At 39.1% G+C, this 26,863-nt stretch overlaps 1 protein-coding gene across 1 annotated transcript in view; it reads right to left on the reverse strand.

The window, feature by feature from the left end:
* Nucleotides 1-26,863, reverse strand: part of ANKH (ANKH inorganic pyrophosphate transport regulator) — a 1,474,332-nt gene that overhangs the window by 707,718 nt on the left and 739,751 nt on the right. The window contains exon 3 of the mRNA XM_044065217.1: nucleotides 23,440-23,558. Within this exon, the coding sequence (XP_043921152.1) occupies nucleotides 23,440-23,558 (119 nt within the window). The remainder of the gene's footprint in view (nucleotides 1-23,439; nucleotides 23,559-26,863) is intronic.

Here is a 26,863-nt window from a genome sequence, read left to right on the forward strand (position 1 = left end):
ACTATGGTGTTTACTGTGAATAGATATTTAGTATTTTTTTCTTTTATTATTAAATATATTTAAACTTTTCATTGTCGCTGGTCCCTTTTAGAAAATATTTAAGCTTTGAGAGTATTTGCATATATTTATTTGGTGACAGCTCTGGACACTCCTGAAGCCTTGCTGTTTGGTCAACATACCATTTGTAGTAATATTAATTTCACTCAGTATAATTGTGTACCCTTGTGTGATGACCTACCACTGTATCAGTAATCAAGGAGCCTCGATCCTCACTACTGGCAACAGTGGGGGGCATTCACTGAGAGGATGACAGGTACACACACAGTATTTCCAGATGCAGTTCTTTGCATCAAGTGCAAATTTTCCTTAAGACCAAAGACAGACCACAGTCAGTCCAGGGCTGTTTCTCCCTCTTTCTCCAGATCTCCAATAAGACTTCCCACTGGCACAGCTATAGAGTTGAGTCCTTAGCCAGGGTTCAAAGCCAAGTCCTTCAACACACTCTCTGTCCAACCAGGGCTTTGTGTCCCTGCCCAAGTAGCTGACACACACACACCCTTTTGGAGATTTGCTTTACACACATACCTGGTAAAGGCTGGCACAAGTTTACTAGCTATGCCCCCTTCTGCCCAGACTATAAGGTAGTTATCACTGCCACCAGAACCCCTTATCAGCTACTTTAAGGCCCTTAACAAAGGGTGTCCAGTTTTACTGTGCAATATTAATACTAATACAAATGGTAGTTTGACCAAGAGCAAGGCTATTAGGAGTGGTACACACAGTGTCACCAAATAAATATGCGAGTACTTTCAAAATTTAAATATCGCTACACAGATCAATCACAATGAAAGGTTTAAATGTATTTAATAATAAATAATAAAAGAGCAAGACAATACTAAATATATATTCACAGTGACAGAGTTCAAAACCACAGGAAATATTTAAAACAACACTGCAAAACGGTTTCAAATAAATAAAGAAAAATATCTACACTAAGCTTCACTATATTCTTGACTGAATCTAAGAGAATTACTATAACCTAAGAACTTACTAATAGAGCAAGGCAGATGTGACGAATGGATCTTCTAGTTGTTGTCAGGTCCAAGACAGAATGCAGAATGCTCTGTCTCACTAAGATACTTCTCAAAAATAATATCTAAGATATTACTGCTGGGTAGCTTGCAGAATGACATCACTTCTTGTAATCTGATTTCTAGTCCCCAGGCCAAAACCCCCACTGCTGAGGCTGGCAGTATTTAGCATCTACCTGTAAAAATATACAGACAATGGCTTCTCCTCAGATCTCTGGCAGATGCTGGAAATCATAAAACAACTGCATTCCTTCATGCTTTCAAGACTAGTAATTAGTTCACCCTAAGATAATACAGAAGGTTTCCTAATACAGACATTGTGTCTCTTGCTGCATTGAAAACTGAAATATACCATCTTTTATGGCCTAGACATAAAGTAATTTAATTTCAGTTATTTTTTCTGAAGTTAACCTCCTTTATTCCAGTTTCCACTGTTAAAATATATACATTTAAACAGTTACAGCAGTTCATCTACATTTCTGTTCTCTTCCAGTAGGGCACATTGTGGATCCATTTTAAACATAAACATTTTACAAATATCTTTCCATCACACACACATCTCTACAAGCAGTTTGGTATACACATGATATACAGTTCTAATACATTTGTAACACAAGCATCTTACATAAATCATTTCACATTCACCAATGACATATAATTATTTACAAAATTCCAGCTAGCTGTGCTCGCAGTATCTCTTTGCGTCACACCTTGTAAGAGCATAAAAGTAGCTGGCAGGGGTTTTGGTGGCAGTGATTACTACCTTATAGTCTGGGAAGAAGGGGGCACAGCAGGTGAATCTGTGCCAGCCTTTTCCAGGTGTGTGTTTGTGTGTTTGTGTGTGTGTGTGTGTGTGTGTGTGTGTGTGTGTGTGTGTGTGTGTGTGTGTGTGTGTGTGTGTGTGTCAGCTGCTTGCACAGAGGGTGAGGTAGGACTTGGAACCCCAGCTAAGGACTGAACTCTGAGCTGTGCTGGGGAGTCTTACTGGGGGTCTGGACAGATATAGAGAGGAACCAGCTCCCGGACTGAGCATGTTCCCTGGGTGCTCTTAAGGGAAATTGTGCTTGATACAGAGAAGTCTGCACCTGGAAATACTGAGTGTAGCCATTTATGTTCCAAGTGAACATTCCTCTCCAGTGTCAGTGGTTAGAATTCAGGCTACTTGATTACTGGCCCAACGTGTGGACATCACAATTGTAAAAGAAATAATGACTATGATTTTGAGAGAAAAAAATTAGGTAAACGGGTTGCAAGTGATGTAGAAAAGTCATCTGATAAGGTAAGTCATGGGGTGATGACAGAAATTATGGAGAGCATGGCATAAGCAAAAAAAAATAGTGGAAACCTACAAAAAGTTATGAAAAATCATGGGTGAATGCAATGGTAAATGGATGGATGGATAGATGGGAAAAGACATCAGGGTAAGAAGGGGAGTTAATCGGAGTGCCCCTTAATTATGTGCATTTTTGTTCTAGGGATGAATGCATTTATTCAAACTTTTATGTCAGTAATGGATGAATCATATAGGTAAATGGGAAAGGAAAGTGAGATACCACTATGTCTTATGCAGATACTTTGGTTATTGCAGCAAAAATAGGGTATGGATGAATGAAAGTATTACAAAAATTATAAAAAGGCAGGTTTAACACTGAATAAAAGCAAAGTATATCCTTTGGTGAAATAAAGAAAATGAATGGAATTTATTATAATAGGAAGGAAATTAGTATCTTCTTCTTTCGGCTTTTCCCAGTTAGGGGTCACCACAGCGGATCACCTGTCCGCTCATGATTGGCAGTAGAGTTTTACGGTGTCGAGTTGCCAGCCCGGCACCCAACCTTCCACAGAAGGCACACACATGCACACACTCATACCTATGGCCAATTTAGAGTGTCCAATCCACCTACAGAAACCGGAACACCCAGAGGAAACCCACGCAACCACAGAGAGGACATGCAGACTCCACACAGAAGGCACCCCAGCCGAGGATTGAACCGGAGAACCTCTTGTGTGAGGTGACAACGCTAACCACTGCACCACCGTGGCCGCCCAAGGAAATTAGTATATTAGGGTTAAATTTGAGGAATATGAAAATGTACTGAATCAATGGAAAGTGAAACTGGAATAAATAAAGCTTTTTCATCATGCCAGCATTTTTTTAAATTTGTCATATTATAAAAAGCAGCATTGTTAAATGCATACATGTTGGATAAACTTGCTTATATTGGAAAGTATGTATGTTTCCAGGAAAAAAAATGGAAAAGGAATTGCTAGATGTTTTTTTTTTTTCAGTTTTATACAGGTCTCAAAATTTAATCCTATTAAAAGAAGAACGTTCGCTAGATTTAAAATGGCTTACAAGGGCAGTTAGCCTAGTACTTACCTATGAATTTATCAGTCTATGATTGATTCCCATAATTGACTTTAGGAGTGGTTAGCGGTAGTGAAAGGAAAGACAGTTTCTAACTTCCTTTTGCTAGTAAAACTGGTCTATGACTATAGCATTTTTCAAATAACATTGACTTTATTTATTTATTTGTTGTTATATTTATATGTCACAAGTCAATAAAAAAGACTTGGAAATTCATCTGTACTATAAGAAAGCAGTTTTGCACAGATCCTAGTAAAAGTTATAAGCATAAAATCTTAATAATTGTTGATGTCCAGTGACCTACACACATTATAAATATCAGTGTACTTGATTTCACTGCACCTTTACTCTCAGTCTCATATAATAATGTGTGACACATTTTGCTCACTTGCCAAATACTGTGAAACAACTTTTGGTAAAGTTAAAGTGCTATGATCAAACATTAGTTGGATGCTAAACCAGTTTATAAAATCAGCACAGCAAGAGAGTGCAAAAGTAACTGTAATTCTGAATGTTAAGTGATGAAGAGAACTGCAAAGCTGAAAATAATGGAGTAAAACCTTTAGCAATGCCTGTTTTTGCACTTATAAAGAAAAGGAGAAACCAGCTAAAAGGTTTTACAAACTGAAGCTTATTACATACCTGCGAACACTTAGTGATGTTTTTTGATAATCCAATGTAATTTAAAAACCTTGTTTACTAGCAGTCAATTTGATTACTAAATATCAATCGCTTGTAGATTAGATATTTTTCTATGCCGTATTGATTTTAATATTTTATGAAACTTTATAAGGTTTTGTGCATTTCAGTGTAAAACTAAATCAGGTATACATGCGTATACATTCAGGGTCTCAAAGCTTCTAGCTGAAGTCATGTTACTAATATCCTGAGCTATAATGTTTTTTAAATGTCCATAGCATAAAACTTGATGGACAATTCTTAGTAATAGAGGTGACTTTATTTATCCGACCTAGTCTAGAAATGACTAAATTCAAGCATGATTCCACACAATTAATTGCATGCATTCTTGTCATAAAGTTTTAATCCAATAGTGCCATATTTATTGAACTCAGTTTTTTCATATGAACATTACACCTTACATATGTTATGATAATCATTTTTAATTTTACAAGCAAGTCAGAAGAAGAAAGGTGGAACAACTAAAAAACTAAGACACATCAATATCCTCTAATAATATCCCAGTTAACTATTTGAAAGAACCGAAATATGACCATATCCCTCTGGATGAATGCAAACATTAGGAATATTAAACAGATCAAAATACAGTCTGCAGAAGATATAAACTGGACAAACCTAATAACAGTTTGCATTAAAATCAATGTAGCATAGTCAGAACAACAATGCCTAACCCAGACAGGAGTAGTACTCAGTTATCAAAACAACTGCAATCAAACATTTTTTGAAATTCTATCAAGCCATCAAAAAAGGACTAAACTTTCTTAAACTTTTACCTGACTAGAAACATACAAACAGCAAAAACTAACTAACAATTACAATGAATGACGCAACTTACATAGAAACAACATACATTTAGGATGGGTCATGCTGTGATATACATGTACAGTTTGATCAAGATAGCAAAGCCCAAGTGACCACACCGTAAGTGAACAGATCACACCATAACCACTCCATAATCATCAATGCTATATGTTGGTTATTAATTTGAATAATGTTTAAAGGTTTTAATGTTTGCAGTTAGTAGTAGTGTTTGTGGTTTTCATTTTTTTAAAACAGTAGTGCTTAGTAAAACTGTAATTCATTTCACATCTTGCCCATAGCTTCCTTTACTAAGTCAAAACTTAATGTCAAAATAACATCTTCATGTATTAAAACAAAATACTTACAGTATACTGAAAATGTACACTATTCTCACAAATATGCCTGGATAAGACACTTCCTTTGTTTCTAATTGGTCTGATGTAAAAAAAAAAGCTGCACCAGAGGCATACAGAAGTAAAGTCCTGATTCCATCTGGGTGATCTGGGTTCGATTGGAGGCATGGGTGCTTGACAGTGTAGGCAGGGAGGATGTGCGTGCCCACACTGGGAGTGTGTGACATGCTCTTGGGCACACCGTCAGATTAGATCTCTGACAGGGGCTGGGGTCATGCAGGGGTGTTTTACTGTAGGAGGCAGGGCTCATGGCTGAGGTACATATGGAAGTGTGACCAAAATTGTTGCATAACCCTTTCATGCCAAACTCTGGGGATGGGATGAGATGGTGCAAGGGGTAGGGTATTAGGTTAAAACACTCCATGGCAGCAGTGTAATGCTGCCCCTGGATCCTTGACCTCCTTAATGGCCTTGGACATTGGTTGATGTGGGTGTGTATGATAGAACAGGTGGACGAGGAGAGGTCCAGGGAATACATAAAGGTCAGTTGCAGATAACCAGAAAGAGTGAAAATATCAGCAAGAAAAAAAAAACAACATGCATATTGCTAGCTATATTGCTCCCTAAGACTGACAGTAGGCAAACTCCATATTCATATTTCTTTTCTCTGTAGTGGGTTGCATTATTTCACATATTTGAGAAGTTTATCTACAAATTCAGCAATCATACCACCTATAATTACTTTTACTTTGGAAAAAAATTCTGTCACCCCTATAACTGTGGATTATTGACAATTGTATTCTACCCAACTGTTAATTGTATAGAAAGGAGAAAAAAGATGTACATTCTGAACATTAAGAAAACAAAGGAAACCCATGACTGTTAAATTCATATTGAACACCAGGATGGATGTGGTGAACAGGTACTATTTTTATGATCCACATCATGTTTTACTGCAAGAAACCTTGGCTGAAAGATAAAATAATGTAAATTTGCTGCCCCTACTAGGTCATGTTTGGAGAATCAATTACAAAATAATATTAACTACTTGTACATAATCTAGCATGGTAAACTCAAACATGTCCATCTTTTACCTATTACTGTACTGTGCTTTAAGGTAAATTCTAAATCAGCTTATCTGTTTTTTGATCTTTAGGTTTAACCTTATTATATGAAGGAGTCTGACATACCAAAGGAAAAAAAAAATCCCTGTTGACGTCAGTGAGCTTTTGAATACAACTATCCAAGGAATAGTATATGCACTTCAACAACCTCCTTGCATACTTTTGTGAAACTTTCGCTCTAGTCTGCCTAGCTGTGCACGTGGTACACTTCACAGTACTGAATGAACATGATCTTACATTTTAAATTGCATTACCGATTATATTTAACTTCACTGCTAGCATTAAACCTGTTCGCTTAATAGAATGAAAGAAATCAGTAATTATAATGTACTATAAATTAAACTTTATTTGTTTAAATAGCCAAAAAATTATAGTTACATACCATAAATCTGCATCAGTGTTTTCTGTTTTTGTCCTTCCTCAACTGATGGGTCTCAGATCTGACCTCGGATTCTTCCTTGGCAACTTGATACACTTCAAGAGACGTAGCTCAAGCTCCTCCTCTTACTCATAATCCCCAACTACTCCTGAGATACCTCAGATCAAGTCTGCCCTCTATTTAATAAACTAAAAAGTAAAAATGTAAAAGCAGGCAATGGTAACCAGTGAGTTAAAGGATGTAGAATGTGAAAAGGTGGAAAAACAGTGGGGAGAACCAGATAAGGAAAACTCTAGAACCCACACAGCAGAAACTAATCAGGAATATTCTTCAGGTCATACCAGGAAGCCGAAGAAAAGCAAAGGGGGAAAGGTTGGTGGAAAATTGAAGAAGGATGAAAACAGACAACACAGTTGCAGAGTTATGGTGAGTACATAACTATAATATCTGATGTTATCTTTTTCATCCATTTCTCAACTGATGGGACAGAATCCCCAGCCAGAGTAATCCTGGGTGGTTTTCAAGGAAAGATATTCCACAGTACAGCAAAGCCAAGGACTGGCCTACTTCTAGATACAATGTCTAATTTTGTCAGGTGAACAAATGTCATCTATTGATGCTTTAGGCCAAAAAGTGGAGGATGTGGCTCTAGACCTGGTGAGGTGCATTTTAGGATGTTTCACTTTTGTCACTGTCATGTCTAATTTAACTTTGGAAGGATGGATGCAACCAACTGCTCTGATTTCCTTAAATCTTTAGTTCTGTAAATGTAAGATCTGACCTGTCTACGTAAATTCAGAAGATGAAGCAAATATTCTCCTTTGTTTGAAAATTTTGGAAAGAAGACTGGTAGATTAAATGACTGGTTGAAATTAGCTTCTGACAACACCTTAGGTAGAAAGAAAAAGTTAGTCCAAAGTGAAACCCTGTCCTTGTGAAATCAGGTAAAGTGGGTGAGAAGAAAGTGCTTGGAGTTTGGATACACATCTAGATGAGGTAATGTCAATTAGAAAAAGAGTTTTCCAGGACAAAAACCTCAACTCTGTCTTTGCTGAGGGTTTGAAGGGGGGCTGAGTAAGGGCCTGAAGAACTAATGTAAGGTCCCGCAGTGGTACAGGATCTTTAGTTTGGGGCCAAGCAGCAAGGCACCCTTAAGAAAGGCTTTGTACAATTTTAAGGAAGCTAAGGATGAATGATCTACACCCCGGTAAAAATGTGATTTGAGAAAGTAGCCAGTTGTACCTTGACAGTCCAATAACTAGCAGCCTCATTGAAAATAGAGGCTATAACATCAAGAATAGCTGGAATCAGTGAGGAAAAGGGGTCTAACTCTCTCTGAAGGGCATACATAGAGAATCTTTTCCATTTAACTTTATAAAGCTTCCTCCTAGAGGCTTTTTGGGATGACATAAGAATGTGGCAAACAGGGGAGGAAAGCCTGGAACTTCTGGCCATCACTGGAAGTGGAGAAACCATGTGGTCACTTTGAGGGATAGCATGTCCAGGTGAGGTAGCCTGGACAGATGAGACTGAAGGTCCTGAACAGGATCCAACACCCAGGGAGGGTGAAGAAGATGAGGCCAAAGGAAGTAGAACCATACTAGGCGAGGTCAGAATGGGGCAATAAAGATAAATTTCCTCTTCCTCTGGAAAGCTTTCTGAATAAACTTGGGGATAGTGGAGTGGGAGGAAAGGCGTATAATAGACCCAAGAACCAATCGTGAACTACAGCATTTCTCTGTGACTCCCCCTCTGGGAGGATCAGGGAAAAGTACCTGCTCCATTTGGTATAGAGGGGAGAGGCAAACAGGTCACAGCACAGTTGACCCCAGTGACAAAAAATTGTAACCACTGATTGGTTGAGAGACCACTAGTGAGGGAGTAAAATGGACCTGCTTAGTTTGTCAGGTAGCATGTTAGTTCTCCCTAGAATATGCATTGCCAACAGAAAGTGGTCAGAAGAGATTACCCACTGCCAAACTCTCATTGCCTCCTTGCAAAGTGGGTAATATCCAGTTCCACCCCCTTTGTTGATGTACCAGACCACCTACATGTTATCCATCTGAACTGTAACCATCTCTAGAGGGAGAACATCTTGAAATGCCTGCAATGTATATAGGACTACTCTCATTTCTAGAAAAATGATGTGATGACTGGCCTCTGTCTGGGACTACATGCCTTGGACTGTCCTTCCCAAGTAATGCCCCACTCTACCACAGTTGGGAGGCATTTGTCATCACTGTGGGCTTGGGAGAAGTAAGAATGAAAGGGCGGCACTGGAAAAATTCCTCTGCATGAATCCACCATGCTATGTGTCTTCTTTAAACACTTGTGATGTGAATGGGAGTTGTCAATGGCTGATGTCTAATTGACCACTGTGCCACTACAGTCCACTGCAGTATACATGTGGAAAAGCACCAAAGGGGCTAGGACTATTGAAGGCTGCCACTGAGCCTGATAGTTGGAGGACTAACTTGGCTGGAGGTGAACGAAGATTAAGGATGTGTAATGCCCGTTTCCTTAAGGTCTCCAATCTTGTGATTTGGTATCTTGATGGGCTCCAAGAACTCCAGAATTTTTGTCAGTTAAAGTTGAGACTTGGAGAGGTTTATGGTGATGTCCAGCTGGGAAAAGAGATGAAGAAAGTGATCCCTGGCTTGAATTAGTAGAGGTTTGGTGGAAGCAGATAGCAGCCAGTCATCTCACTACAGAAACACCCAAAATCCTTGCAGTCTCAGGTGAGCTGCAACCACTGCCATCCACATGGTGAACGACCAGAGGGCCATGGTGAGACCAAAGGTCAGTGCTCTGAACTAGTAGTTACTGGCTCCCAGACGGAAAGATAGGTATCACCTGGAGCACCTGTGTATTTGATTTAATAGTACACATCCTGGAGATCTATACAGCACATCTAATCCTCCTTCCTTAAAAGGGGCAAGATGGACTGAACTGTGACTATCCAGAACGTTGAGTGTTTCACAAACTGATTTAAACTGTTGGCAACCAAAATTGGTCTGAGGTCTCTTGTCATTTTTTGGCACCAAAAATAATACTGAGTAAGTTCCAGATCCTTGTTGGTCTGATGGGACTGGCTGGATGACTTTTTTTAGCAGCTTTTGTATTTTTGTAGCTGCGGTTTCCACTGACTGGATGGAACAATGGGATTTCTTCTGTTTAAATTTGGAGGAAAATGGTATACAATAACCTCTGGATATAATATTCTGTACCAAAGAATCTTTGGTAATGGCAGACCAGGCTTGTGGTTACAGGGATAGGCATTCCTGGATTGCCTCCAGAGTGCAGCAGTTGGGTAACCCTTCAAGGACACTGACAGAACTTGTCTGAGAAGGAAGATCTGATGTTGCAGGCCACCTCTGTTGTAAGGACGGTGTCCCCTATTTAAATTCCCCCTCTGCCGCAAGGGGATCTTTCTTCATAGGAGTCTTGGGAAGAAACTTGCGACTTTCTAGACCACAATTTTCTGCCCCCTCTCTGGATTCTGGAAAAGGTCTTTTGAGGAGTAGAAAAATTGATTAACATGGCAGAAAGGGTCTTCCCATCTTGCTCGCTCCTGGAGAGAGTCTCTTTCACCTTAGGGCCAAATAAGGTGTATCCATCAAAAGCAGTATTGATGAATGAAGACGAAGGGCTCCACAAAATCACACCAGATATTCCTTCCAACACTTAAGTCTGAAACCGCCACTCTAGCAGCTCCCTCTGATGCATGAGAGATCAAACTCATGGAAGCATTGGATAAGGACTGGAAGGTGGCCAGCTGCAAATAAACTGTTTTCCTATCCTCTGTGGAAATGTAACTGGAGAGGGTACTGGAAAATTGTTTGTTCAATTCCCTCTGAAATCTCATAAGGTGTGCCAAATAATTCATAGACTTGAGGGCAAAGACCAACCTCCTTTACATTTCAGACGTTTGAGAACGTCTCCAAATGAAAAGTCCTCAAGGGGTGATCTGGGAGACCCTTCATCTTCATCGAAGTCAATGTCTTCAGCTAATGACAGTCTCAAGGCTTGAACTGACCGGCTATCCAGATGGGGCAGGATGAAAAGATCCAGCTTCCACAGTAGACAGTTGAGTATGGGGTGGACTCGAGGAGGGGTAACATTGTCTTTTTCCATCGAAGAGCAGAAAGCTCTCTGCACTACTTCAAAATGCAAAGCCAAAGGGAGCCTTAGTCTTGCCCTCCACTGGCTCTGAAAAAGCCTGTGATGGCCAAAACCAGATCCCCCCTGACTCCACCCCAGACGCAGAGGTCGGAGCCAAGCTGTCCAATGCTGAAGCTCCAAGAGGAAGGGATGGCTCCAAAAACATGGGAGTCAGTATCAACCCACCTGACACTATATGCCAGAGATCCTTCTGGATCTGTCAAAATTAAACCCTTCTGGGTCAGAGAAAGTGTTGGAATCGAAGAAAGGCAAGTCTTCAGGTCCGGCACAGACACACTTGGAAATCTCAGGTTCAAAAAATCAGAGACCACTGGCAGATTAGAGGAGGAGCTAAAGCCTGGGGGTTGAGTAGTGGAAAGGCTCATGATTCCTATGGGAGACGGAGACAGTAAAACACTCAAGGGATTCTGGGTTCTGAGAACATTTTTCCATTATTCTGTCCACAATCACTTCAGACAGGCTCTTGGATGACCCGAGGGAAGATGTAGTTGATGGTGGATGGGAAGGTCTTCAAGGTATGTCAAAAAGAAGTCTCGAAGACACGGATTCAGGAAAAAACCTTGGTGACAGAGTTGGATCTAGAGAGGAAGATGGTGTTCCACAGGCAGAAGAAGCAGACTTTTCAGAATTAATTTATTTTTCCTTTCAACCTAGAGCCCGTTATTAAAGCTAGGGCATGCATCACAAGAAACTTGTGAACTGACTGGCTGTAAAATCAATGAAAGGAGGAAATAGTGCTCACAATAACACTAATAAAACAAAAGAAGCACTAGGATAGCCGTTTCCACTGATATAAAGTTTTAGTGTAACACAATCACGTTGCCAGCACCAACACCACATACAATGTTATGGTTATACTTATATCAGTGGAAATGGCTGTCCTAGTGCTCCTTTTGTTTTACAATTGACTGGCTGTCCTAATGGGGCCTTCGACCTACACAATACACACATAGTGAATGGCTATCAGAATTTGGAATTTAATGTATGCAAGCGGAGCACTTTTTAAAATCAGGAAGTTTTTCTGACATAACTGAAATCACAAGAAATTACCAACAACTGTACTAATAACACCTAAATACAGTGAGGAAAGAAGGAGATAAACAAAAATAAATACGAGAAATGGTACTGGAAGATGTGCAACAAAGGTAGAGGAAGACAGGGCAAAGGGTTTAAGGCCCAAGCGCCAAAACTAGTGAGGAAACTCTGAGAAATTAACTTTTTTTTAATCTATATAGTGGAGGAATAGAAAAGGAATTAACATAAAGAAAGAAAAAGTAGAGAAATATAGAGATTAAAACTGTACTTCCAAAACAAATTGCTCACAAAACAAAACGCTCAAGCTAAAAGTGACCATGTCTTAATGTTAAAGAAGCAAATGAGATTTGAGGTATCTCTGGAGTAGTTGGTGGATTATGAGTAAGGGGAGAAGCTCGAGCTATGGGGCCTAAAGTCTATCGGGTGGGCGAGGAGGGATTCAAGACCCATCAGGTGAGGAATGGAAGAAAAAGACAACATCAGGTCTACTTTTAGTTTTGCTCCTGAATAAAAATACTCCAAGCCCATAAATGTTTGATCTGACCTTGTATGCCAACTGCTTATTAGACCTACCTATAAGCAGTGGCTGTACCTCACTCTTTCAATATTAGTATTGTCACAGCCACACCAAACAGGGATTTAAGGAGAGAGTATAAAGACTGTACCCTGTGCGATATTATATGGTACACTTTTGACTGATTTTTCCAAGTGACATGCTAATGATGACCAAAGGTGAACAGGAATGCTTTCCTCACAATTCCTCTTTACCAGAGATTGAAATAACATTGCCTGCCCTCCCGCTTTGTTGTTACAGGAAGACTGCGCCCTTGTTCTAGGCAGCACAGTGTGTAACATGCAAAAAAAGTTTTCAGTGTCTCTATGGAACCTGCTCCAAAATACATGCTAATGTCAAGTTTACTGCATGCTTAAATCACAAATTAGCTTGTATGCAAAATCCTCGAACTTACAAGCATATTGAAGACATGTCTTCTGCATCTGTCACTATACCACACCCCGCTGGTGCAGCTTATATTATTCCTAAATGAAACAGACTCGAAAGACGTGCCCGAATTAGTGATTACACATCCTCAGTCAGCAATCACTCCGAGACAAACACAACCGCAGTGACATGGCATGTAATAAATTACTTCTCCATGAAGGAGCCAGAGACATGATAGTTTGTATCATACATTCTATGTGTTCTCTTCTGCAAACATAAAACATAGTATCCCATAAGCATAATAAGAAATACATATATTGGTACGTGGAAAGAAAAAAGGAATCATATATCATGCAACAGGCTGCTAAACTCAAATGTCAAGCATGACAGTAGATAACAGGATCAATATGCCACGAGTTGTGGTATACTGTCTATAGTAACTGTTAGCCAATTGCTTAATAACTGGAACAGTTAGCCAGTCTCTTTTATTTCTATTAGTGCAATCGTCAGAGTGAGTAATCACTCCATATATATGCAATATGAACAGAGTTTATCACACCACTAATGTGGATGTGCAGTATTCTAAGCAAATCACAATGGGAATTCTTAGTCTGTGCAATACCTACTAGTATAATATTGTCTAATGTCTTATTGTCCAATATGTGGTAAATTTACGTGTTGTCAAGCATCCTAATTATAACTGTATGTGAATCTCTCTTACTGTCTCTCTCTAAGTATATTTTTTATTTATTTTTTTATTTAATTTAACATTTGTTGACCGGGAATGTCCGACTAGGTTCCACAGAGCCTGTTTTCAGAGGTGGCCCGGGGAGAAATGCTCCAGATGCATGTCTTTGGAATGTGGGAGGAAACCGGAGTACCCGGAGGAAACCCACGCGAACACAGGGAGAACATGCAAACTCCACACAGAAGGCACCACAGCCGAGAATCGAACCGGAGAACCTCTTGCTGTGAGGCGACAATGTTAACCACTGCACCACTGTGCCGCCCATATATGTTATGTTATACCTTGCACTGGGACCAAGCAACAAAATTTTGTTCAGCAGGCACTGCTAAGTACATCTGATAGACAATAATGTTTACTTTGACTTTGATTCATAAGAAAGTATACGTTCTGAACTTAAGGGAAGGAAAATGAGCAGTTCTCTCTCTTAAAAAAAAAAAAATTGAGTGAAGCAGTTAATCATTCATTTATAGTCCCAAATTATGAGACCAGTCTATTGAAAATGTGTATTCCTTTCCAAAGCTTCATCCTATAAACTATTTTACAAGATATATTGATAGTACCACTAACTGTAGCAGATGGCAAAATATGTATACTTCATATGGGATGATATAACTGTTTCATCTATGCATGTGAAACAGTAAAACTTATTACGTAGGAATGAGTTAGATAATGCGCCATTTTAAAAAAACAAATTGGTTGCATAGACATGTGAGGGGTGCAAAAAGATTTGGAGAGTGGGATAGAACAATCTGCTGTAAAATGTTTCCAGTTTGGACCAGTGTTTAAGTGCATACATGCTATATTTTGAAGCAAAGCTTCTCTTATCAAAGCTGTGTGTGTGTGTGTGTGTGTGTGTGTGTGTGTGTGTGTGTGTCAGAGAAGGATCTACGGAAAATGATACTGCTGAGTTATCCAAAGATATAAGTAAATGCAAAAGTTTGACACAACCTTTAAGTTGCTGGTCAGTGCTTGGACAGTGTTTCTGTGATTACACAGGGGATTGTAAATGCATGTTACGATCTGCCTTTTGCCTGTAAGAAACCTGCTCTAAAACACATTTTGGTGACAAAAAGGGGTCACAGAAGCAGTATGAGGGATTCAGGTAAACCATGATGCCATTTTCCTTGGTGCACATAAAAGATGTACATAGAACATCTTCACAAGAATTACGCAAAGCATTTGCCTAGGTCCAGCACTTCTGGATCAATTTCACAGGCGATCTGAGTGTGCCATTTAACAAAGCATATTCCACTAGATAAAAGACCGACTCCATGGAACTGAATAAAGAAGTTAATACGAGTGGAGTGTGGAACAGTGGAACATCACACTGCTTTCAAAGAGGCTTCCACGGTTACAAACATTTTATGGTGTAGAATGATTATTATTCACAGTCATTTATATTGTATTTGCTCACAATTTGAGTCGTGAAAATTGTTCAGTATCTATGTAAGTGAAGTAAAAACAAAAAAGTTAAGTAAGCTAAAACTAAAGAAGATGAGAATTCAGTTTTGGGAATGCAACAGAAGCATGCTCATAAACATAGTAGCAATTCCAGTGAAAATTAGACTGACAAACATGCCGGACTGAAATAAAAGTGGTCCAGTAGATAGTCAGTCCCCTGTTACTCAGTAACAAGCCTTTGAAAAGAAATGAACAAGAAAAATGGAAAAGCAGGAATATTTAAATGCCTAGTGAGAGATGAACATTATCAGGACATTACTACATTAACATCCTTGTAATGAATATCAAAACTTCAGCTGAGACCAAGATTCTGATGGTCACAAAAAACATGAGACATGAAAGTTAACTACTGTATTTTGAATATAACTCTAGTAAAAATGCAGAAGTTGCTGGTTAGCTCAGGCAATTCCTAAAGTATATTTGTTTTGCAGAAGATTGGAAATTGCAATAAGCGTAAAATGCAGCATGCTTAAAAGCCTAGGCCATTGTGAAAAGTATAAAAATGGAGCATGCTTAAGCCTAGGCCACCTGTGACCCTCTACTGGCTAAAAGACAGAATGAAAATGTCACCAGGGATTTGCATGAATTGAAATGCATGGTGTTGCCATATAATTAATCATTTTATCTGTTACGATGTAGGAAGTACTGTGGTTACAAAGAAACATGAAACAGTTAAGGAACGTCTTGCCCAGTAGATAAATATTCATGGGGTACTGTACAGCTTGTTTAGTGACAACAAATAGAAACTCAACAAACAAAAGGTGAGAAATATGACAGAGAATTTCAGCTCTGAAAAAAAGTCATCAGTTACTGAAAACATGAAAGATACGTCTGAGGATTTTAGCTCTGGAAAAAGGGAGCTGCTGCTGAAAAGATTAGAGATAGAATTTCATCTCTGAAACAAACACAGCATTTGCTTAGAGTCCATGGAGTACTGGACTCCTAGACATAAACAGATGCCCATATCAGACTGGGCTAGTTTGACAAAAAACTCCATGCACAATGTACATGGTTTCAGTCCACATCCACTAGTGTATAGGCAAGATCCAACTCTCCAATAGTATTAACTGACAGAGCATCTCCACTTGAGAGTACTATGATGACTGCCTGGATAGGACAGCATGTTTCTGCAGTCCATGTTGCATGCAGAGCATTTACTGAAACATAATACACAACCAGTATTCACAGAACCTAACGTAAGCAGTTATGACCTAGACATTAAAGATACAACAGAAGCAATAAGGTGTACTACAAATAAGGCTTGGATTTGGCACTGGACAACATGGCATGCTGGACTTTTAAAGTAGGGGTATATGTGTGCATGTACACCTGTCAAGACTCTAAGGTACTTAAGAAAGTCATGGAGGTTTTTGTGGAAGGCGCTATCCTGGATAGGGTAGGCACAGAGTTTATAAGTCAGTAGACATTGAGTGAGGCAACGAAATATAACACAAGATGTTCTACCGAGGAAGCAGTGCCTTGCAGAATCTTTCTACACGGAGTCAGCATGAATGCCTTTGTCTAACGTCAGAGCAGACTGTCAAATATGTAGCCAGCAAAAGCAGCAATCCTTGGATATGTAGTAAAGACAAAGGTAAATACTGAACGTACTGTAACACAGGATATAACAAAAAAGAAGGAACTGCTATAGGATCAATGGGGAAGATTTCAAACCAGACAATCCAGATGAATATGTGCTTGAAATAGAAGTTAGCTCTTTTCATAATGCAAAACAACATGAACTAAGCAACAGAAAAAAAGTCTATTTAAAGATATGGGGCAAAAGCACATTTTCTCAAAGTGAGTATGCAGCATAAAAAGATATTTGCCAGTACTGCACCAAAAGACATTCTGATGCCTAGAGGTTTCAAAGATTTTGGTGTTTCCCAGAGACTCCTCCATAATGGTCCCTGCAGTCATTAAATTTGCTTCTGAGTGTTGTTAAAAGTGGTGGAAATTACCATCCAGGGAACTGAGATAACTTGTAAAATCTACAGCTGGTCTCCCCAGACTGGCAATAAGGTCAAAGAAGCCACATTAAGTACTTATGGAAAGGATTACAGGGAGGAATCTTATTCTCTTTTCATGGTGTAATGAAAAGTGTTCAGGGCTATTTATCTTCCATGCTGATTTTAAAAAACATAATTCACCATGTTTATCAGTCTAGACAAGACAAATATGCCATTGTTTTTGTTTCAGTGGTATGGAATTTAGTTTCTATAGTTATTCCATGCATACCCAACAAAAAAACTAAATTCTTCCTTCTGCTGTACTATGGACACAGTGGCCATTCACCATGAGGATCCCTCATAAATACAGAAGCCTGACAGTGAGTGCGCGTGTGTAAGTGCATGCATGTGCTTAGAGGAGTGCATATGCTAATGCGATCTGTGGGGCTGGTAGGGAGAACACTAGTGTGGTCAAGTCTGATGGCACAATGTTTGATTCAGAGACATGGTAACGAGCCATGAATGCCACATTTCCCTGTGTGGCTTTACCATATTGCTGAATCAGAGGTTTTCTCCACTGAGCTAACTGACCAGCCTGCGCTGACCAATTAGCATGGGCAGAAAGAATCTCTAAATCTTAGGTGAAAACTTTTCAGAAAATGCTAGAATATGTGTTAGTTGCTAGTGGTGTGACATTCAACAGCTCAGAGGTGTTAATAAGTTAACATGCTTTCCACTTCCCACCCCTGTTTCTTCTGACTTTTGTCTTTTTTCCCCTCTTGACAAATGCTATCTGTGAAATGTGAAGGGTGGAAAGGGACTGGGGGGAGGGTATTTCTTTCTGGAAAATGTTTCACATCTAGACTATCTGTGATATGTGAAGGATGGAAAGGGACTGGGGGGCATATTGGAAAATGTTTCAAATCTACACAAATTTTTTTAGAGTTTGTAGTCTGCTGCTAACAGAAATGTTCTCAAAGTAATGTTTCTTTCATAAAATGTGTTTGCATTGTGTATTTGTTTCTTGCTAAGAGTGTAACTCTGTCTTCAATACAAGACACACAACAGTGTCAGCAAAACAGTATGAAGAAAAGCAAACTAGCATGCCAATATACTATGCAAATTGTAAATGAAAGTAAAAGATATCAAATCAATGCTACTCTTCCTATTTATTTATTTGCATTTGTTTACTAGGATGATTCACTGCGCCGAAATGAGCCCATTTTCAGTGGAGACCCAGGGAGAAAAGCTCCACATCAACCAGTACATACAGTAGAAGAGTAATAATCACAGTTGAATTAACTGCGAATAGAATCAACAGAAACAAACGTACATTAATTACAATATAATATAAGGGTTAAAACTGAATACAAAATTGTACACTTTGAGTATGTCAATGAGAAAAGCAAGTTTAGAGCTCATGTCACACACAACAATATATGTGGTATTCAAGTAGAAATGTAAAAGTACAGTTTTGTACCTACCATAAATGTAGATGTTCGCAGTCAGTCCTTATACAGCAGTCTCTATTGGCCCATAGTCTCGATACCGAATACCAGAGTACAGATTGCCGCAGGGCGGGATAGACTGATCGCCAGTAGCGCCAGGTACTAAATGCGACATGACCGACGCTATCTCAGTCCTCTTTCTTGCCCCAGATGCCAGAAGACCGGCCCAAAATAACAATACCACCAAAAATATGTACAATATATACAAGAATATATACAAAAAAACATAAGCATGTAACCTCACCTACCACACAGGGGAACAACACAGAGGGGAAGGATTAATTGAATCGTAGCAATGGGGATCTACATTTATGTACATACAAAACTGTACAATGTTGTTTCTCTATCGCTCCTAGTCCTGCTTATTTTACTATTTAATGCAGAATCCCAAAGCAGAGGTAAGGGAGAGAAAAGAAGCAGAGAAGACATGGAGCTGGACACAATGCTGTGGCAAAACCAGCTAGCAAACCAGAGTAGACTTAGGAAGGATAATGTGATAAGAAAGTATGCACTGATGCACAAGTAGCAAAGCTTCAAATATCCTTAAGTTGCCACCCCCTTAGAGAAATGCTGTTGAAGTGGCAGTAGCCCTAGTGGAATGAGGCCTAATCCCAGCTGGAATCTCCTGGGGGTCTGCAAAAAAGTAGCAAATGAATAGTTTGGTTTAAAGCCACACTAGAAAATGGAAAATCAAACTGCCACTACTCTGCCTTTTCGTCCTGCAACTCAGACACTTGCATAGCCAATAGCCAAAGTGCTAGAAAAAAGTAGTCCTCTTCATCAGTCAGCAGAGCAGTAGCTCAAGCTCAAAAAGTTGTAAAGTTTTTTTTCCCAAACAAAAAATGAGAGTAGAAGCAGGAGTAGAGCTCCTAATGGTCTTATATTCTTTGCCCCTCTAAGAAACTGCTTGAACAAAGGATGTCCAATAACTCAGTAAGATATTGAAGAGCCACCTCGGTGGCTGCACCTGCAAAAAATCTTAACAGTTGCATAGACTTAGCTTTTTGTCCTCCATTTTTTTAAAACCATGGTAGACCTACATAATTGTTTATAACAGTTGTACTAACAGAGAAGATTAAGTAGAAAGAAGTTAGTGAAGGTGATAGTAGTAATGGGTTTGGTGACTGGGGGTTTGGGTGTATGTATGTATATGTATATATATATATATATATATATATATATATATATATATATATATATATATATATATATATATATATATATATCTATGGATCTACATTTGCCCTAACTTCCGACTGACCGACACCCATTTGCCTGACCCCATTTGACCGAAAATTCATTTGACCGACAAGTATTATTGGCAAGTAAATGGGATATGCCCCCTTCCCCACAGTAGTGCGACCCTGGAGTTAGAATATATAGTTAGGGGGGGTGTGGGGGGTGAAGCCTCACTGTAGTGCAATCTCGGAGTTGGTATATTTATGTAGCAGGGGGTATGGGGACTTGCTCCCCTGCAAAAATGTACAGGTAAGTTGTTTTACTTTAATGTTTTTTATTTTTATTTAGAAGTTTCAAAAGTTCGCACATATGGTCTCGGCCATATTGTCTTCGAAGTTTTGACACTTCGAGCAACTTATATATATATATACACACACACACATATATATATATATATATATATATATATATATATATATATATACATATATGCATATATATATATATATATATATATATGCATATATATATATATGCATATACATATATATATATGCATATACATATATGCATATATATATATATATATATATATATATATATGCATATACATATATATATGCATATACATATATATATATATATATATATATATATATATATGCATATACATATATATATGCATATACATATATATATATATATATATATATATATATATACATATATATATATATATATATGCATATACATATATATATATATATATATATATATACATATATATATATACATATATACATATATATATATATATATATATATATATATACATATATATATATATATATATATATATATATATATATATATATACATATACATATATATATATATATATATATATATATATACATTTTGCCCCCCTGCAAAAACATGTTTTGTGATGTGTTGACTGCTTTTTTTTCGGGGGGGGGGTCTTAATTTCAAAATTCATCTCGAGGTTCTGAATTCGATATTCTGAACCTCGGGATTTTGGTATTTCGAAATTGAGAAGTGAATCCCTGGGAGCTTGGGGATAGGCTCAACAGTGTCAGGTTCCTTCCAAGCCTGACAGGAAACCAGGTCAATAAGTTCATCTGCCAGGAAGGGGGGGGGGTCACCCCAAGACGTAGATGAATCAGCCCTGAAATCCTCCAGGAACACAGATTCCTCAAAAGAACGAGTTTGGGAAGACCAGCCACCTTGCTGTTTAAGGATTTCCAGTATGTTCCCAAAGCAGACATCGTCAGGTGGCAATCGGGGGGGATCCTTCTCCTTCATCGAATTCAGTGTCTTCTGTGATAGAATCCAAAAGGTAGTCTATGTGCCTCCTCTTGCATGTTCTCTTCCAAGGAACCTCTTCTGCAGGACACTCGGGAGAGGTGTTGGAAGAGAGGGGAAAACTTCTGAGGAACACGGGTGGAGGCTTCCCTGAGCTGACTGACCCTGAGGAGCAGAGATGATGGGCTCAGTGCTTGAACCCGATGAGGGATAGGATCCGAGACTAGAGATGAAAGTTCTCTATGCAAAGAGAATACCATTTCTACTATCTGGAAAGCTAATGGACCCGGGGAAACCTCTCTCTCTCTCTCTCTCTCTCTCCTTGAAGCTGAAGCAGGTAAAGAAGGAAGGTTGAAGCCAACCATGGATCTGAGCTCTCTGGAAAGAAATGGACCCGAGATGTCCAGGGCTGAGGCCAGAGAGGAAGGGAAGAATCCAACAAAGTAAGAACTGAACCAAACCCCTCAGACCTGGTGCCAATCTAAGATCTGGGACCTGCCCTGATCCGAAGGTATAGGTGCAGGTCTGGTCAAGGATGCAGTCGGAAGCAAGGAAGGGAGCTTCCTCAGATCTGATGCCACACCTCTCAACAGTCTAGGATCCTGGGGCTCTGAAACCAAAGGTCGAATCAGAGAAGGAGACACAATCAGTCGGGCAGGTGTGCTAACGGATCAGGAGGGGACAGAGGTGGTAGGACCTCCATCTGGATCTAAGCCCTAAGGAATCTCGGCATCATCCTGTCCATATCCACCTCTGTCAAGCTCCTAGATATCTGGATGATGTTACAGATCCTGGCCTGGACTGTTTCTTTGGGGTATGGAATACGTGAGCAGACACAGCTGGAGACACAGGTTTCAAAGCAAATTCCGGTGACTGGCTACTAGCTGTTGGATCCAATGGTCTGGGATCCAAGTAAGAAGTGGATAGTCCAGGAGAACTGGTAATGGTAATAACACGTGTCAGATCCGATGAGGCCCATGGATCTGAGGGGGTGCTACGATCTTCGGATCCAATGTGGTCAGATCCAAAATGTTTCCATGTTTTTCAGCAGGCTCCGATGATATCTTCAGGGATTTTTGGAGGGCTCGTTTCTTGGATTATGAAGAACCTTGATGGGATTTAGAAGGGGTTTGAGCCCCAGGAGAAGAGGCTAGAAGTAAGCCTTTAATTATCAATTTATTGTGCTGGTCGGAAAGGGTCATGGGATTAAATGAGTTGCATATCTCGCAATCTAAATTAAAATGCTCTTCCACCAGGTAATAAACACACTTCTTGTGGGTATCAGAATTGGGGATCTTATTCCCACAACAAGTCCATTTCTTAAAACCAGGCTTCTCAGACATGTCAACAATTATAAAATAGAACTGTAGATCTACACTAGCTAAACGAAAAGTAGGTCTAATGTATGCAGAAACAGCAGTCTCTACCAACCCAAACACTTAACCAGCTATAAAGCAACAAACGGTTAACCCTCTACAAAGAACTGCACCAAAGCTGTAGAAGAACCAGCAAGTGTACAAGAAAAGCACTAACTATGCTTTCTAGCTCCAAAAACCACAGAAATTTTTTTTTTTTGCATATATAAACACAACTCAAGTTATTGCTACAGAGGAAGCATGCCAAAAAGTCAAAAAGGAGAACAGTAGGCAAAGAGAAAAACACCTAATGCCAGTGAACTACTAGACACAATTAGAACTGTAAGAAATTTAAATTTTCCAAGAAACAGAGAAAAAAAGTCACAATCTCAAACTCAAGATTGGATTGTGATCTTGTTCTAATGGTGGCAAATGAGATCTGAGGAGATGGGGATGAAATAGGGAAATGTCTTGTAGATGCGGCCGAGTCAGATCGAGGATCAGATCCGAAACCCATTAGAGAGGAAGAATGAAAAGGACATCAGATATACTACTTTATACTGAAGACCATGAATCTAATGATTAAATTGTACAGAGTAATATAAAATGAGTTATATAAATTTCAGATTGCACATTAGCCAGCACATATGAGAACCCATAACTTAGTACCTTAACAAATACATCAAATGAATGTTACAACTGAATACCAAATCCAAAAATCACTTCAAAAATAAGGTCAAAGAAATTGCACAATGTTGCCAAAGAAGCAGTGCTTGTTTCTAGTGCTGTGATCGTCTTCAGTGTTACACTATGCTACATTTTCAGTTTGCCATAGAAAAGACAGCTGCTAGTTTGTAGCAGACAGACTTGGTTTGCAAAGGAACCTGGTGCCTTGCAAAATAACTTAGCAGTATCAGAAGTAAGAGTAGCAGAAATTTACTTACCATGGCATCCATCAAAGGAAAGGCTGCAAGGTACAAGAAGGCCCTCCGTGTCTTAGTCCCCACTGATTCATCTACATGGTGCAGTTTGTTAATGATATAATACCCCATTTCACTGTATGCTGTAAAAGAAACAATCAGGTGTCAGTCCTTCTGTGCTCAAACCAACTTATCCACAGAAACATCTTACACACATGTACAGGTATGTATTTATGTGCATCTTTATTTATTTATTTCAATTTCTTAAGCAGGTAGGTGGTCTGGTCCACTGACGCTTTTCAGCCACGACTTGAGTACAGTAGATATGACAATACAATAAAAGCTAATTACATATCATTTTAAGAGAAAACATTATCATACTATAAAAAAATGCAAACAAGAAAGTAAATATATACATTAGTTAGGAGATTTTATGTATGGGAAGAATGGGTTTAGTCATATACAATGGTATTAAGCTACATCAGATTTTAATAAAGTTCTCTTCCTTAACCAGTATCACAAAAGCATGAGCATTTGGCTTCCTCAATGGATTTTAATGAGTTTTTAAATGCTTCTAATATACCAATACACTTAATATCATTTGGTAGGTGGTACCACAGTGGCAGATGGGAGAAGAGGGGGAAAAGGTCATTTGTAGTGACCTATACTATTTATATTAAGGCAGCTGGGCCCACTGGAACATTCAGTTTACTTTTTTAAGGACACTTGAGAATACAAGCACGTCAAGTGAATTGTTTGGAGTTACACATTACATGAATGAGAACAGATTAGACTCACCTAAGTATCCACCTTTGCAGCCCAACATCTGAAATTATTTTGCTAGTCACTGTATGTAGAATAACTTAGCATTCTGCGTAACAGACTCTTATGAAGTACAAGCAAGTGTGATATGTATCAAAATAAATCCATTCATCCATCCACAACCCCCTTTTCCCATTTTTAGACATGGGGTTGGGGTGTCACTTCAACAGTATCAATCTTATAAAGCTAAGGTTTACACTGACAGATGGCTAGCCGCATGTGTGCAAGCGAGCGTATATATACACACACACACACACACACACACACACACACACACACACACACACACACACGCGCACGCACACACACACACACCTATGGCCAATTTAGACTTTCCAATCCACCTACTGCATGTGGCAAGGAAATCGAAGCACCTAGACGAAACCCAAGTGAACACGGGGAGGAAATGCAGTCTCTGCATAGAAGGCACCCCAGCCAAAAATCGAACCAGGGAACCTCTTGCTGAGAGGCGAAAATGCTATCTGCTGCACCACTGTTCCTCCCAATGTGAAAGTAAATGCCCACATAATGAAATCTGCATTTAAGAAATCTAGGGTAAAATATTTTTTCTCAGAATTATCAAGAATAGCTTATCATACTGTCAGACTAATGGATATTAAACAAGAAAATACTAAGAAAAGGAAATGGCAATGGATACAGAGATTAGGGATAGTGCCACAGTTTTTAACTATCCCTGATTTTGCATCATATTCTTGCTCTGTCTTCCACAATTTTTGATGGTCTCTGTGACAAAGGGAGATACTGCCAGCACAGCTATCTGGAATTTTGTAAATAATTATATATAATTTGCGAATATCAATATGATTTATATAAGATGCTTGTGTTATAACTGTATTAGAACTGTACGTCATGTGTATATCAAACTGGTTTGTACAGATGTGTGTTAAAAGGCATTTTATAAAGTGCTTTTGCTTAAAATGAAATCACAGTGGGCCTACGGGAAGAGAACAGAAATGTACATGCACTATTGTAACTGTTTAAATGTATACATTTTAACAGGGGAAACTGGAATACAGGAGGTTAACTTCAGAAAAATAGCTGAAACTAAATTATTTTATGGCTATGCAATAAAAGATGGTATCTTTCAGTTATCAGGTCAACAAGAAACACAGAATCTGTGCTGAGAAGCCTTCTGTATTGTCTTGCAATTGTTTTATAACTTCCAGCATCTGCCAAAGATCTGTCCATGTACTTTCACAGGTAGATGGCTAAATACTGCCAAGCTTCCAGCAGTAGGTGTTTCGTCTGCGATATAGTCAGATGACAGAAATGATGTCATTCTGCAAGCAATCTCAGCAGTAATATTAGAGATATTAAGTTAGTGAGACAGAACATTCTGTATTCTGTCTTGGACCTGACAAGAACCATTCACCACAAAATTTGTCTTGCTCTATAAGTAAATTTCTAGGGTATAGTAACTCTCTTAGATATAGTCAGGAATATAACAAAGCTTGATTTAGATATTTTTCTTTATTTATTTGAGACTGTCCTGCAATGTTGTTTTAAATATTTCCTGTGATTTAGAACTCTGATGTCACTGTGAATATATACAGAGTATTTTCTTGTTCTTTTATTATTCATTATTAAGTACATTTAAACCTTTCATTGTGGCTGATCTGTCTAGAGATGTTTTATGTTTTGAGAGTACTTGCATACTTATTTGGTAACACTGTGTGGTCCACTCCTAATAGCCTTTACTCTTGGTCAGACCATCATTAATATTAATATTACACAGTAGGATTAGACACCCTTTGTTAAGGGCCTTAAAGTAGCTGATAAGGAGTTGGCTAGTGGCAGTGATAACTACATTATAGTCCGGGCAAAAGGGGGCATAGCCAGTAAACCTGTGCCAGCCTTTCCCAGGTGTGTGTGTGTGTCTGTGTGTGTGTTTGTACAAACAGAACCTCAAAGAGTATGTGTGTCAGCTACTTGGGCAGGGACACGAAGCACTGGTTGGACAGAGAGGGTGCTGGAGGTATTGGCTTGGCCAATCAGCTGAGATGTCAACTCTACAACTGTGCCAGTGGGAAGCCTTTTTGGGGATCTGGAGAAACCGGCCCCGGAGTGACTGTGGTCTCTGTGTGCTCTTAAGAGAAACTGCACTTGATGCAGACAGCTGCATCTGGAAATACTGTGTGTGTACTTGTTATCCTCTCAGTGCACGTTCCCCACTGTTGCCAGTGGTGAGGATCAAGGCTCCTTGATTACTGGTCCAGTGCTGGGTTGTCACATTTATTGGATGGCAGTGGTGAGATATCCACATATTGGGATTCAGTGGTGTGAATATTGAACACCTGTAGCCTGTAAACAGTGATCACTAAAGAAGGTGTTTGTACTCTCAAGCAGGCAGTCAGTAGACATTTGAAGTTTCATATCAAAATAGTTTTATTTATTTTTTTGTTAGCTTAGTTAGTCAGGGAGAACAGGCAAGAATGTCATTAGAGGATTATGGCAAGCTGACAAGGAGTGAGTTAGCTGAGATGTGCTAAGCCAAAGGACTGCTGCATGACAAGCTGACTAACGCAGAAATGACTGCAGTCTTAACCACAGCTGCATCACAGACCAGCAACCAAGAAGACAACCAGACTGTCCCTGGGGATGTACA

Source organism: Protopterus annectens, chromosome 3.part0 (assembly GCF_019279795.1).
Source record: "Protopterus annectens isolate FY-2018-M chromosome 3.part0, PAN1.0, whole genome shotgun sequence".
NCBI lineage: Eukaryota > Metazoa > Chordata > Ceratodontiformes > Protopteridae > Protopterus > Protopterus annectens.